This window comes from Heptranchias perlo, chromosome 6 (assembly GCF_035084215.1).
Source record: "Heptranchias perlo isolate sHepPer1 chromosome 6, sHepPer1.hap1, whole genome shotgun sequence".
Lineage (NCBI taxonomy): Eukaryota > Metazoa > Chordata > Chondrichthyes > Hexanchiformes > Hexanchidae > Heptranchias > Heptranchias perlo.
Window position 1 is genome coordinate 99,558,545 of NC_090330.1, and position 15,640 is coordinate 99,574,184.

The following is a 15,640-nucleotide window of genomic DNA, read 5'->3' on the forward strand; positions in this document are numbered from 1 at the left end:
TGTTTCACTTCAGTTTGAATCCGGATCAGATTTATACAATGGAGAGTCTTTCTCTCCATCAGGTGTAAGAGTCCTATGGCTGTGAGTCCACAATTCAAAAACTTCCCAAAATTAGTGTAAATTTACGCACAATTGCTGTGGTTTGAAATGCAGGGAGACAGATGGTGAGGGACACAGAAATTTATTCTGCGCAGTAAATGATATGTTTTCACTTTATGCTATGCTTGACCTCAGAGTGTTTCATATGGACAGTGGGGGCCAAAAAGTAAATACAAAATCTATTTCCCAGCTCTGACATCCTTTCTGTTTCTGAACATAAAATGTACCCCTCTAATAAAATAGTAAAATGATGATGGGGAATTTCCTCGGAGCTGCTGCCACCATAACTTTGCCAGAGTAAATTAGGTTCCTGCCACACTTCTGGCAAAGTTACGGGGGTGGAGATAGAACAACACCAAGGAAATTCCTGGCCAATATGTTTGTACTACTGGTGGCAGGGTTGCCAACCCTCCAGGATTGTCCTGGAGTCTCCAGGAATTAAAGATTAGTCTCCAGGATAGTACTGCGAGCAACCCGGGAGAAAAATCATAGTGGCATTAAAAGAATTATGTTTTTTTTTCATTTTCTGTGAACACTTTCGTTTATTAGTTATAAAAATATTGGAGATGGGAAAAAAAGGCTGTTTGATTGGGCGGGGCGGTTGGAGAAGGGAGGTCATGTGATGAAACCGCCAGGAATATGTCCAAACAGAGTTGGCAACCCTGACTGATGATAAATCTAGAATTCTGAATTCAAAGCTGCTTCAAATGTTCAGTGTGTAAGAAGTTTAATATTGGTCGAATGGAGTCAGGACTGTGGAAGCATGACTCTTTCAGCATCATTGTCTGTCCTCAATCTAATGTGTGTTTCTTCCTTCCTACTTCCAGTTTTACAAGGCAGCGAAAGATTGGTGGCTGCTTGCTTTTTATTTCTGTATGCCTCTAGCATGCACGGCTCTGTTTTATTCTTTAATGACTTGCGAGATGTTAAGGAAGAAAAGTGGGATGCAGATCGCTCTGAATGATCACCTGAAACAAGTAAGCAACTGAATCTTAATTTGAAACTTTATTGTTGCAACTCAGCAATGAGCAATACATTTCAAATATAAATAGCTTAAAAAAAATCAATAGTTATTTAATTTCCACGTTGCTTACTATGTACTTTGACCATTTAATTTTTTCCCCAATTAAGTACAGTTGACGTGACTATCAGAGTACCTTAGAACAATAAATGCAGGTCCTGAAATTCCAGAGGGGTTTTACCGAACTCCCGTTATAACTCTGGCAGGAGTCAGTCGAAACCCCCCACCCCCCCGCCGCCCCACGGGAAATAGCTGGGGTTATGGCGGGAGACCAGTGGAGCTTTCGTGGAATTTCAGGGCCTCAATCTCTAACAGGAAGTCTAACTTCCTCCATTTCCCCCCCCCCCCCGACCCCACACACACTTTTTTTACACTCCCTTTCATGAAGACCTTGACTCCTTCCTGGCTGCTGCTCAAACTCCACTTCCTCACTTAAGTGGCCATTCCACATGCAAGCCCACACAACAAATGTTGGTGGACTGCTCGACTATGGGGCCAGTATAGCTAAGCCCGACCCCTAGTCCCACCATTGCTGATTTTTCCCACCCTTAACCCAGGGATTGAGATCAACTAATTAAGCACAAACAAAAGATTGTTCCTTATTTATTGCAGGTTTTGTCTCCTGCGTGATTATCACCGTTACCAGTCACAAAGATTAAAACTCAATGTTCAATGACATAAGGGTTCATTTCAGCTGTAGGGTGATAAATTATTTGAGCAAGTAAGAATGCAATATAAAAACAAAGTACAATATTCTAACAAAACTCATTATTAAAAAGAAAGATTGCCTATATTTTCCAATAACTTTGTAGCCTTTCATGGTTTTCTCCAGTTTATCCCTGAGTTTCAACGTGAAGGAGGGATGTTACTCAGTACTTTAGTCTCTCTAACCATGCAATATTATTGTAAGAACGCTTAGTGTATTGTACCAAATTCCTCTATTATTAATGCCTTTGTTAAAATTGTCAGTAAAGGAAGGTGATACAATTGCATTACATTTCTATATGACAGTATTTCACTGCATAATTTCTAGGGCTATCTTTTCAAACTTCTACTAAGAATCTGCTGATGTTCATTTCAAGTTATTTTTCAACCTTTCTAACAACTCTTGGCTTTTCAGCTATTATCTGTCCCTAGTTTTTCTATTTTTAGGTTTTGCCAAGAACTGAATGACAGAATATTCTGATCCCTCTATCAGTTGGGGCAGGAAACCTCTGAACTTAAAACTGCCCCAAAATTAGCATCAATCTGACTGCAGGTAAAACGTACTCGGCCCCCAAAATTTAAATCTGACGACGTTTCTCCTTTGAAGATTTAGTTACATTTATCAAAAAATGAGAGCAACATTCTAAAATTCTGGGGAATGGAGTGGTTAATTCGCTAATGTAAGAACATTCCCTGCCATTATTTTCACTTTCCCCTTTAATACACCTTCACATAATGGCATATTTCTCTGCTATTACTTGTACAATTTCTAATATTTGCATATTCTTTAAAACTTGTACAGTCTCCAAAATATACATGCCAAGCTGGAAAACTAAATTGCTGGCCAGCTTCAGAAAAGCTGATGACATAAAACCAGCTCTGAATACAGGCCTGTGAGATTCAGCTACACTGAAAGTGCAGTGAGGCACAAATTGTCATGGCACAAATCACAGGTACTCCTGATGGGGGCAATTCTGCAATGTGGCACTCCCAGAGAGAGGCAGCAGATTGTGAAATCACCCCTCATATCATTTGTATTGTGGAAGATTGTGGCACAAAATTGTGGGGATTTTCCCTCATTTCCTGTGGAGAAATTGTTCGTTGATGCGGGTAAGTATTATACTTTCATGTTACCAAACCTCGTCGTTAAATCGTTTTACAATGGTTTATATAGTTGTCACAATGACATGAAGGCATTCTCACCACCCTCTGCTAAGCAATTTTTTCTCTCTTCCCCTCCTCAGTTGGCAAGTTTGCCCCTTCTTTATTTTATGCTGGCACTCTTGCCCCTCTCAGCACTAGTGCTGGCAATCCCCCTCACCTCTCCTCCTAGGGACACTTCTAGCTCCTACCTGCTGTTGCTGCTGTAGAGATTTGAATGTCCTGCATGCTATTGAGCACGAATTCCTGACTTCTCAAAATGATCATGAGAATTCCTGCTCACAGCTTGCTGCTGTGTTCAGTTCCCTGGGGTGATGGTAGCAGGAGCCAGGAATGGTGCCCAGGGACAGAGCTGGGAATGGTGCTGAAAGGGGAGCTGGAGCAGTTTCTCATTTAAGCAATATGATAGAGTAGTGCCGACCAGAAAATGCCAACAGCTGTGTGAAACACAGACTATTGGCATGTATGCTGACACTTAAATGATACAACATTTTACAGTTTCTAATGCATGTACAATCTCTGGTAAAGGATAGTGACAGAATAAAATTCTGCTTCTTCTTTAGCTAAAGCTGCTGCCTGTTAGTCAGTAACAAATGAAGGCAGCTTAAAGCTGAAAGCAGTAAACTTTTTGAAAAGCAGCACATCTTTTAAGAGAATTTGTGAAAAATTTTAAGATGTTGAAGGCCCAAATTTTTCAGCCAATGAAAGAAAAATAAGATTTTTTTCTAAACATGTAGAGTTTGAAAGCCCATTAATATCTAACGATGCCATGTAAATAGGCTGAAATGCACACATCTACTCTTTCAATATTGCCTTGAAAAAAACAACTTAATCTTGCATGACAGTGAAATTGTTTTCACAGACAATTCGGCTGTACTGACCATCTAGTGTACTATGATGCAAGTCTGTACAAGAACACTTAACTAGTAATAATTAGTTGTCTACCAGAGAGTAGGGATAATGGGTAGGTACTCACATTGGCAGGATGTGACTAGTGGAGTCCTGCAGGGATCTGTCTTGGAGCCTCAATTATTCACAATATTTATTAACGACTTAGATGAAGGCATAGAAAGTCTCATATCTAAGTTTGCCGATGACACAAAGATTGGTGGCATTGTAAGCAGTGTAGATGAAAACATAAAATTACAAAGCGATATTGATAGATTAGGTGAATGGGCAAAACTGTGGCAAATGGAATTCAATGTAGACAAATGTGAGGTCATCCCCTTTGGATCAAAAAAGGATAGAACAGGGTACTTTCTAAATGGTAAAAAGTTAAAAACAGTGGCTGTCCAAAGGGACTTAGGGGTTCAGGTACATAGATCATTGAAGTGTCATGAACAGGTGCAGAAAATAATCAAGAAGGCAAATGGAATGCTGGCCTTCATATCTAGAGGACTAGAGTACAAGGGGGCAGAAGTTATGCTGCAGCTATACAAAACCCTGGTTAGACCTCACCTGGAGTACTGTGAGCAGTTCTGGGCACCGCACCTTCGGAAGGACATATTGGCCTTGGAGGGAGTGCAGTGTAGATTTACTAGAATGATACCCGGACTTCAAGGGTTAAGTTACGAGGAGAGATTACACAAATTTGGCTTATATTCTCTGGAGTTTCAAAGGTTAAGGGGTGATCTGATGGAAGTTTATAAGATATTAAGGGGAACAGATAGGGTGGATAGAGAGAAACTATTTCTGCTGGTTGGGGATTTTAGGAGTAGGGGGCACAGTCTAAAAATTAGAGCCAGACCTTTCAGGAGCGAGATTAGAAAACATTTCTACACACAAAGGGTTGTAGAAGTTTGGAACTCTCTTCCGCAAACGGCAATTGATACTAGCTCAATTGCTAAATTTAAATCTGAGATAGATAGCTTTTTGGCAACCAAAGGTATTAAGGGATATGGGCCAAAGGCAGGTATATGGAGTTAGATCACAGATCAGCCATGATCTTATCAAATGGCAGAGCAGGCACGAGGGGCTGAATGGCCTACTCCTGTTCCTATGTTCTTATACTTCAAAAGGTCAGCTTTTGGATTTCAATTCACCTACTAGCAAAAATCGATTGCATCGTACACAGATAGATCTCCATTATTGCCAGGTTGGTACTCTTCCCCATAAAGAAGCACACACTGTCCATTAAAAAAAATGGTACAGAATGTAATTTTGTTCCTCTCAGCATAAAAAAGTGCATATCTCATTGCTGCGAAATGTTGTTGAACACATTACTGTTTAGCCAAGAAATGTTCCACTTGAATCAAGATTAGTTAAAAGTTTCCAATTTAATCTCCGTCCCATTGCTTACTATAGAATTTACAGTACAGGAACAGGCCATTTGGCCCAACTGGTCTTTGCTGGTGTTTATGCTCCACACGAGCCTCCTCCCATCCTACTTCATCTCACCCTATCTGCTTAGTTGATCATCGTTCAACAACTTGCATTCTGTTTGGACCAAGTAGAATGGAATTGACTGCTTTAAACTGCTCCACAAACCTAGATGTGCCAAACCTGATTTGCAGAATCTCTGAAATTACAGAAGGAGACAGTTTGTCTCATTAAGCTAGCACTAGCTCTTCAACCGGAGTATCTATTATAATCCCATTTCACTGCTCTTTCCCCATATCCTTTTATAGTCTTCCTTTACAAGCATTTATTTAGTTCTTTTTTAACTGATATTACAGTCTCTGCCTCAATAGCCAATTGTGGTAAAACATTTCATATTTTAATAATTCGCTGTGAAAACAATTCTTTTTTAGGTTTTTCCAGTCTTATGTTTGTGTCGCCTCATTACTGATTCACCAACCAGTGGAAGCAATCTTTCGCTATTTACCCTCTCAAAACCTTTCATCGCTTTGAAAATTTCCATTAACCTTCTCTGTTACAGTGAAAATTGTACCAATGTTTTGAGCCTTTCTTCATAACCATAACCTCTCATTCCTGGTAGTATTCTAGTAAATCTTCACTGTACCTTTTTCATAGCTGTAATAACCTTCCATTAACAGAGTGCCCAGGACTGCATGAAATGCTCAAACAGTGATCTAACTAACAGTGATTTGCACAAAATCAACATCACTTCCTAGCTTTTGTACTCATGGTTCCTATCCATAAATCCCAGAATCTTACTCGTCATATGGCTTTTCTAACCTGCATTTCCACCTTTAAAGAATAGCATCCTAGATTTCTCTATTCAACCACTTGGATAAGAATCTTTCCATTTAGGGTGTACTCCTTTCACTGTTTTCCCCCCCTCCAAAATATAGTATTTCACATTTCTGCACATTGAACTGCATCTGCCACCTATCTGCCCACTCCACTCCATTGGTCTCCGAGGGATTGTTACTTGAAATTACAGAAAAATTTATGAAGGCCCCTCTCCCCGAAACTCATTCCCCGAGGTAGTGAATAAATGTTGTTACACCAACACATCCAACAAATCAATCCTGTGGCAGAAATCCATCTGACTTTTGGCACGTTTCATGCCTCAATAAAGGCACGCAGGGGAGTAATGTGCTAAAATGTTGAGTGCGTGTCACTGTATTACTGTTGTGGAAATGGTTATTCAAGTGCTTTCATCCAGAGCTCAGCACGAATAATATCCTCAAAGTGTCATTGACTACTAATTTTGAAGCTCCTTCAAACAAAGAGTTCAATTGTGTAAATAACATTCTGATCATTTCCTTGCAGCGTCGTGAGGTAGCAAAGACTGTGTTCTGCTTAGTGCTCCTTTTTGCCCTCTGTTGGCTTCCACTTCACCTTAGCAGAATTTTAAAGAAAATATTCTACAATGAATATGATCCCAACAGATGTGAACTATTGAGGTAAGACCTAACGGAGTGTGAAGCCGCCAGATTACCATAAGAGGGCAGTGTATGTAACGTACAGAGAAATTTTGTGCTTTAGGGAAGGTTATGTAATTTCAAATATTTATACCTATTTTCTAATTAGTTCCTGGCATTTATTTATAGAAATTATTTCTAAAATGTATAAAGTGATCTTGAATCTTTCAGGGCAGCTAACGATTGTGATTAGTATTATGGATGTTCATTACCAGTTTATGTCAATTTAATTTAAAACATTTCTTATGATACAGGAATAAATTAAATCTTATTTTCAATTTCGGTGGCACAGTAAGTAGTGTACTGGTGGGGGAGTCCAGAACAAGGGGGCATAACTTTAAAATTGGAACTAGGCCATTCATGAGGTGATGTCAGGAAGCACTTCTTCACTCGAAGGGTAGTGGAAGCCTGCTGCCTTAAAAACGCTGTTGAGGATGGGGGTCAATTGAAAATTTCAAAACTGAGATCGATAGATTTTTGTTAGCCAAGGGTATTAAGGTGATATGGAACCAAGATGGGCAAATGGAGTTAAGATACAGATCAGCCATGAGCTAACTGAATGGCAGAACAGGCTCGAGGGGCTGAATGGCCCAGTCCAGAGGTACCAGAGGAAGGCCATGCCCTTGGAACTATATCCCAGTAAGAATTGATTCCTTTAGGAATGGAGGGGAAGAAGAGGACAAACAAAATTGCAGGGAGAAAGAAAAAAAATGTGCAAGACACATTACTGTATAAATTAAATATATGAATTATAACAGATACAGCGATGAATAAAAATAGATTACTGTGTTGTACTGAAATGTCTAAAGAAAAGCTTGCATTGAATACTTCAAAACTCTGAAATAATTTGTTTTGATATGTCTTGTAAAAAATATTTATGTTTAATTGCACAAATCCATTTTCTGATGAGTACAGAATAATTAAATTTGTTGATCCGAGCATCATAGTTTGATAACTATATAGGTCACTCAGTGGTAATGTTCACCTACAAAAATTATTAATTTGTAATGCCTATCACCTTAGAATAGATATACCTTACAACTTAATGACACTAGACGATACTATGTTCATACTGGATATGAAGCACACACATATACCGATTCGCAACCTCCGCACCCAGTTTCTAATAGGGGGAGGGGAAGGCACTTTATGGCAGAATCTCCATTCAGCCCAAATATGGCCCCTACACCAGAGAGGGCATGGCCAGGGGGAGGAGACTCAGAGGCTGGGGTTTCATCGGCCTTGGCCTGGAATCCAGCAACTGGCCAATACGCTGTGTGAAAGGCAGCATACCAGCCTCCTAGCCAGCAGATGTGGAGCCTTTTGGGGTTGAGGCATGGGTCATCGCCTGGACCCCAAAGGGTCTGCTCATATGTTTTGGTTCTTTGGCCCATTGTGGTGGGCAACCGAGATATGCCCACAGTGGTGAGGGCACCTGCCGGTGATATGTTGAGTAGGGAAGCTCCCCCGACCCCTGAAAGTCTGCCGGGATTGCAAACTCATTGACTTTTCTCCCAAAACAATCTCAGATCTGTTGTCAAATTGAACTAGAGCAATGACATTCCCTCCCACTCTTGAGGAAACTCCACCATCCACAACGGGATTAATTGATCATAGCAAATGAATGATTCATTCATTGTATGCATTGGATATGTACATGTAGGTTGAAATCCCACTATGGATTTAAGCAAATAATTTATGCTGACATTTCAGTACAGATCTGATGGAATTCTGCATTGTCTGAAGTGCTATCTTTCGGATAAGATGTTAAACTGTCTGCTCAGGAGGATGTTAAAGATCCCTTGACCCTATTCAAAGAGGCGCAAGGGGTTTTCCCAGTGTTTTGGCCAACATTCCAATTTCAACCAACACCATTAAAACAAATTATATGGCCATTCTTTATTTGTTCATTTGCTCTTTGTGGGACCTTGCCATGAGTAAATTGCCCTTCACATTTGCTTGCATAACAACAGTGACTGCATTTGAAAAGTAACTCATTGGCCATAAAGCATTTTGGGATGTCCTTAGAACATGATAAAATGCTCTACAAATGCAAGTTAATTCTTTAATACATATATACATACATACAAGATAAAATTGAGACATTAAAATATGTGTACTTCTGTAAGTGAATCATTCTTAATGGGCTTAATGCAAGTGGTGTAAATTCACATAAGCATATTAATTACATACATATACTCAGACCTGTTTCTTTCCTGATACACTGTTAATTAGCACCTGAAATGTTTAATACATATTTGCATGTATAATTAAATACTTCAACTCTCTAAATAACCATTTCTAATGTTTCTGTTTTGTCATCCAGTTTTCTCCTGGTGATGAATTATATCGGCATCAACATGGCTTCGCTCAATTCCTGCATCAATCCAATCGCACTCTACTTTGTCAGCAATAGATTCAAGAACTGCTTTCAGGTAGCAGCACAATTGTTTTGAAGATCTGTATTTTAAAACGCTTATTGTTTGCTCAGAGCTGTTGCTGAAGTTGAAGCTCAATGACTAAAGTTTAAATTTAACGATAGATCTTAAAATATTAATCACTTTAAGGTTTATCTGATAATTAGCTAATCAAAATCATGTTCATGAGACTATTAATCATACTTTTTAACTAACCTTATATTTTGAAATTAATAATTCTACAGAATAAATTATAAATCCTCTAAGGGCTTTTGTAATTTTTATAGTTGTTGTGACAAATCCATAAATGGGCCAATTTCCAGCTTCACATCTCAGTGTAGAACTGGTGCAAATCCCTCCTGAAACGCCAAGTGCAAATAGCATTCAATTCTCTGGGCCAAGCTTATTTGCATAATCATTCACAACACCAGCCGCAGATTCATACAAGTCTAGGGATGACAAGTGTGGTGAGAGAGGAACATTGTGTAAGTGAAATTTAAATTGACAGGACAATTAAAAGGCAGGGTCACAATGGGAGGACATAAATTCATCAAGCTTTTCTAGAACCATTTAAAGCATTGCAACCCATCATCAGCCTTTGTCAAGGCTGCAAGTGCAGGCAATTAAGACGCGGCAGGCAAAAATGAAGGGAAAGGGAATCCTAAGTGTAGACATGAGTCTGCAGACAAACAACAAGAGCATCCCATCACCCAACCCTCTATTTGATGTTTATTGAAGGTGAGGTGGTGGCATGCTGAATGCTTGCGAGGACGTTGGCTTTCTGTACTGCTCCATGGTACCCTGCTCATAGGGCAGTATTGCAGCATGCCTGCAAGGAGGTGCAGCCAAGTTTTAGGCCACAGCTGACTGTTACTGTCCCTATATGTGCTCGCTCTCTGCTGAATAGTAGCTGCAGGTGTGCTTACAGCAAATGGCAAAGGTCAGCATCTGCATGCCTCATGACCTAGAGTCTTTGAAGCCATATTACTGTGGTCATTCACGGGTAAGTATGCCAGGACATACAGGAATGGTTAGTGGCATCTTTTTGGCTGCAGCCAAACAATCAACAATCGTGGCATGCCTTTCATGCAGCACCACATAAAGCCTGACATGTTGTGTTTGGGTACTTCCAAAGAACCACCCAGCATAATAATTGGTCAGCCATTCAAAGATTGTAGTGAAGCCACCAAGGCTTTGCTAACACAGCTTCCTTTGAGAAGAGGATCTACCACCAACAACAACTTGCATTTATATAGCACCTTTAACGTAGTAAAAACGTCCCAATACGCTTCACAGGAGCATTATCAAACAAAAATTGACATCGAGCCACATAAAGAGATGCTAGGACAGTGACCAAAAGCTAGGTCAAAGAGGTAGGTTTTTAGGAGTGACTTAAAGGAGTAGAGCGAGGTAGAGAGGTGGAGAGGATTAGGAAGGGGATTCCAGAGCTTAGGGCCTAGGCAGCTGAAGGGTTAGGGTTAGGGTTAGGGTTGGCCGCCAATGGTGGAGCGATGGAAATTGGGGACGCGCAAGAGGCCAGAATTGGAGGAGCACAGAGATCTCGGAGGGTTGTAGGGCTGGAGGAGGTTACAGAGATAGGGAGGGACAAGGCCCTGGAGTGATTTAAGCACAAGGATGAGAATTTTAAAATCGAGGCGCAACTAACTAACTAACACAACTAACATTATGTCTGCCTAAGCATGGAAACTTCACATATATCTACAGGTACGGGGGTGTGGCTGTCGACAGGAGGGTACAGAGCACCTCTTGGACAATCAAACGCACCTGGGCTTCCTCCATAGGTTATCCTCTTCTTCCAAACATGTCAACTAAAGACAATCCCTATTGTCAAAATCTATTGGTGCCAGGGCAGAGAGTTGGGGGCAAAAAGAATTATTAACAACTGGCACAAAGTCTTACGTGCCAACAGAAAATAAAGAAAAATGTTCCCAGAAGTGGCCTAGAACACTTACCTGAGCCACAGTGGGCCTTTTAAAGGTCGTCTCACCTGAAAGATGCACCCCAAAGTACAATCCCCCACGAAGTTGTAAGTTAATGAACCCTGTTGTTATAACTCATTGCTACTATTTTTTTCTAACTATTAATAAACCCGATTCAGGGATTATAATCTAAGTCACGTGGTCTGACTATGATTATTCTTCTGTTTCCCGACTAAAAGGATGAGAGGAGTTATGCCATTTCCAGTAACAAAGCTGTTCTGTCTGACCCTGCTTCACCAGATATCATGTTTATAAGGAGCACTTCAGCGTGTAGTGAGCAGGCGTTTATTTACAGGATCATTCCTTTGTGCTCAGCATCAACTAAATATCTGGTGCAGCCTGAAAACTAACAGTAATGTTGGAAGACAACATTGTCCAAGTAACAATTTAAAAATCTTAAAGTATTACAGGAAAAAGCACTCAAAAAATGTATATAATGTTTGATTTCAATGCACTACATGGTGCAGCATTGAGGTAGAGAGAAGAGGAAAGTTAGAATCCCAGCTTGAAATTAGCTAGCTGACCTCAGCCAGGCAGAGCATTGGTGCCTCCATGGGGCCCCCTCCTTCCTACTATCCAGTGATGCCTTCTGGAAGGTCCATATGTGTGGGTGGTGGGCGAGGACAGGTCTGGAATACATCCCATTGCCCCTCCCCCTAAAATGGATGAATAGCCTGCCAATGTTTGAGAAGGCCATAAACAGCCCTTCATGGTATATTAAAACTTCAGCCTTTTTTGCTCCCTATATGAAGCAGTCACCTTCTCACAAGCAACCATCATTTGGGCTTTTGTATAAATGCTGATATTAGAGTCATTATTTAAAAAAAAAACTGTTGCACCATTGATGTTCTGGTTATGTCCACAGCCGATTTTAAATGCTCTACAAATTTGTTTTTGTTTAAAATGTCAAAGCTGAGTCTTCAGAGTTCAGTGTACTTGAAATCATTCTCAGTTTAAACATGCTTAACTTTGCATGCAAATTACTAGTTGCATATTGCCAGAAGTCTGTATTCTCTGGAACATGCACAACAAATTGATGGTGAAATACCTGGTGACCCTGCTAAAATAACTTAACCAACACGGATCATATTCCAATATTATGGCTGAAACTAATTTGTAACTTTTTCCTGCAAAAAAAATATAATTACAACAAATTGAGAATAAAATGTATCTCTAAAAACCATGAAAATTGTGTGTCATAATTATAGTAACTTAGCCACAACAGTAAGTGATTTTATTGGCATTAATTACAGTTGGTATTAAAAATAGTATCAAGTTAAAGTTATAAACACCGAAATTGGTGTTTGTGCATCTAATCTAATAGTCATTTAATTGCTTGTTAAGCAGTTGCGGCAATAGTGATGAATTCCTCGTTCATTGGGAAATGGAATTATAACCAGTTACTTAAACTTAACAATTCTAGTATTTGTACAATGGGAATTAATTCTATTTGGTTCTTCAATAGAGTAATGATTCCAATGAATGGGAATATAATAATCTTTGCAGGGCTATTTGGGAAAGAGCAGGGGGGTGGGGGTAATTTGATAGCTCTTTCAAAGAGTTCTTTCACAGGCATGATGGGATGAATGGCCTCCTTCTGTGCTGTATGATTCTATCTTATGTGATTTGCCATTTGGGAGTTGGCAGCCATCTGCAGTACTCTGGGTGTAATTGCTGTCCTGAGTTTGCAAGAATTATTTCCTCCTGTAAAACAGACAAAGAATCTCATCGATAATCGATGCACAAAGTTTCATACATAGTGAGTTAATTGGAGTTAGTTGGGGGAGAGGGGGTGGGAAGAGACACCAAGAGTAGTGCAGGGCCTTCAGAAGAGAAAACAAGAGGGTGTGGCACTCTGGCAAACTCTCATATTTACATATCCGAATTGAGAGTGGTATTGGAAAAAGCCATGTTGCTGGTTTCCTGCTTTCCCTCTCAACTCGAGGTATGGCCTATGAACTGGGCAGACCAAAATGACAGGAAAAGAGAAAAATATAATATAGCTGGAAAAAACCAAGAAAATTGCACTGTATAATGAATTTGTCTTATTGTGCCACTTGTGTCAAAGTGGATTGTAAATGAAATGCTCATAGGTTATGGATCTTTTCCATTCATGAGGAGCACTACTCAACTGATTGTTCACTAAACTGTTCTCTTGGTTTTCTCAACTATTCAGTATGATGGGAATTATAACATTTTCTTTGTTATATACAGTCCTGCCTTTGCTGCTGGTTCCAGAGGAAGACTATGATGCACGTGTTGCCCCTGGATGAGAAGCAGTCCTGTATCAAGTGGAAGTCGAACGGCATCGATTATGGACTGGACCACAGCAATTCACGTTCCAGTAATAAATATAGTTCATCATAAAACAGAGGCCGTATTCCTCACATCCATCTCAAGGAGGAGTGTTGACACTGCCTAAAGCTGCACAAAAATTGTTAACCACACCATAAGGAAAGACAAAAGATCAAATTGCAAATCATAGTCCTCGCCCAAAGAAAGGTCAGATACTGCAGTGGATTCCAGATACATACATCATTTAAGGAATCGCTATCTGGAAAAGCTCACACAGTCTTTAAGCATTCACCACAACCTAAAAAGTAACTAAATTAGGAAGAAAATGAGGGCAGACCAACTGACAGGGGAAACCATTGTTAAGGCACTTGAATGGTCTGACTCTGCACTTTTAGGTCACCAGTACATCCCCAGAATTTAAACTAACCTGTTGCAAAATAGATTACAGACTAAGCCTGAGCCACAAGATAAGATGACTAAGTTTCAATTAGCATAAATTACATGCTAGCAAATGGGTTTCTATGGGTTTCAGTAAACTAATAAGCCATATTGTCCAGAAAACAATTTTCTCAAACTTTCGTGAACAATATTTTATTCATAACTTGGAATTTGGGCCGGACCCATGCCCGTTTCAATTTATTTACCCCTTACTCATATAGCGAGCTTACATGATAAAGAGAATTTTATTACACCGTCATGGGTGTTGCATCAACATCATAGAGGCATGTGATATTAATTATTTGAATAAGTAATAACATTTTAATCATATTATTAAAAAAAACAACTGGGCTGTGAATATTCACCAATGGTTCAATACCCATAATGAATACATTTTAATCCATGGCAACATTCTGTAATGAACGTTTCAATGTATTGAAGTTGACCTACTCAATTTGAATTGCTGTTCCCGGATGAAAACCACCCACCCTCTCCTGCTTGCCTGTGTTACTGTTTAGTGAACAACTACTTTGGGTGGGATGGACATTTCCTCCATTTTTCTATTTGTAGAGAAATTGTAAATGCGAGTATAACAAATGTGTTCACGATTTCATTATGAATTACGAGGAGGAAATTTGCCCCCTTGCTGTCTTTCATCAATATCACATAGCAAGTGTTACCATGTTATGTTAATATTTACAACTATTGTGACCTTTCTTTCATCACCAAGCCTCTAACAGAAGCTCATAAGGCTTCATTTTCATTGAGAAAGTCATATTGTCAGCAAATTAAATCATGACTTTCATGTTTGTTTTAAAAAGGTGAATTTAATTACACCATTTTGCAGTATTATTTTTTGTTAAAGTATTAAATGTATATTTTTCAAAAACCATTTCAAAATACACAATTATTTAACATTTAATTGGCACATAGTTTTCATCAATGATGTAATAACACTATGAATCAAACTAAGTACTTTCTGAATTTCTTGTACATATTGTTTATATGACATCTACATTTTTCAATTAATTTCGCTATAGTGCATTTCTGAATATAAATTACCCTGGCCACAGTTTGTGTATTCTAACAACTATTTCTGTTATATGTATAAATAATCTGTTATATCCCAAAAATGTATTGAAACAAATGATTGCTCCATGTCCAAGAATGTGACAATGTTTTCATTTTCAAAGTGATGAGTTATGCTTCTTAATTCTCTTCTGTATATTTCTAATAATCATTTCAGTTATTTTATTGTAAAACGTTGTGTTTTCTCTATAATGCCTTTAATGCAGTACAAATGTGAATGTTTTTTTCATACAAAATAAATTACGATTTATGAGATTTTTTTGCCTTAAATCTGAACCTTTTTTCTTCACTGAAAATATTCAGCCAATAATAAATACTCCATTTTACACTCTGCCATTGCATCCTGCTGTTAAATCATAATCAGAATGTAAATAAATGTTAATCTGATGATATGATGATTAATGAACAACCACTACTAGTTTTAGAAACAAAACAGAAGTTTCATCAACATTTGTAAAGAGAAAATACAGGTTAACTCTCAGCACAATTTTCATATCTAAGGAGGATTGGAAAATTATGGTATTAGCTTCTGTTATTTTTCCTCTTGGACTTCCTTCAACACCTAGGGTGCATGCCATCAGGATG

The 15,640-nt window shown here is 39.0% G+C and overlaps 1 protein-coding gene across 1 annotated transcript in view; it reads left to right on the forward strand.

Moving 5' to 3' along the window:
* The window catches only part of LOC137323095 (endothelin receptor type B-like), a 32,794-nt gene extending 17,484 nt beyond the window's left edge, over positions 1–15,310 (forward strand). Inside the window, exons 5-8 of the mRNA XM_067986502.1 lie at positions 927–1,076; positions 6,665–6,798; positions 9,143–9,251; positions 13,448–15,310. Coding sequence (XP_067842603.1) covers positions 927–1,076; positions 6,665–6,798; positions 9,143–9,251; positions 13,448–13,600 — 546 coding nt within the window. The 3' untranslated portion in view covers positions 13,601–15,310. The remainder of the gene's footprint in view (positions 1–926; positions 1,077–6,664; positions 6,799–9,142; positions 9,252–13,447) is intronic.
* The last annotated feature ends 330 nt before the right edge of the window (positions 15,311–15,640 follow it).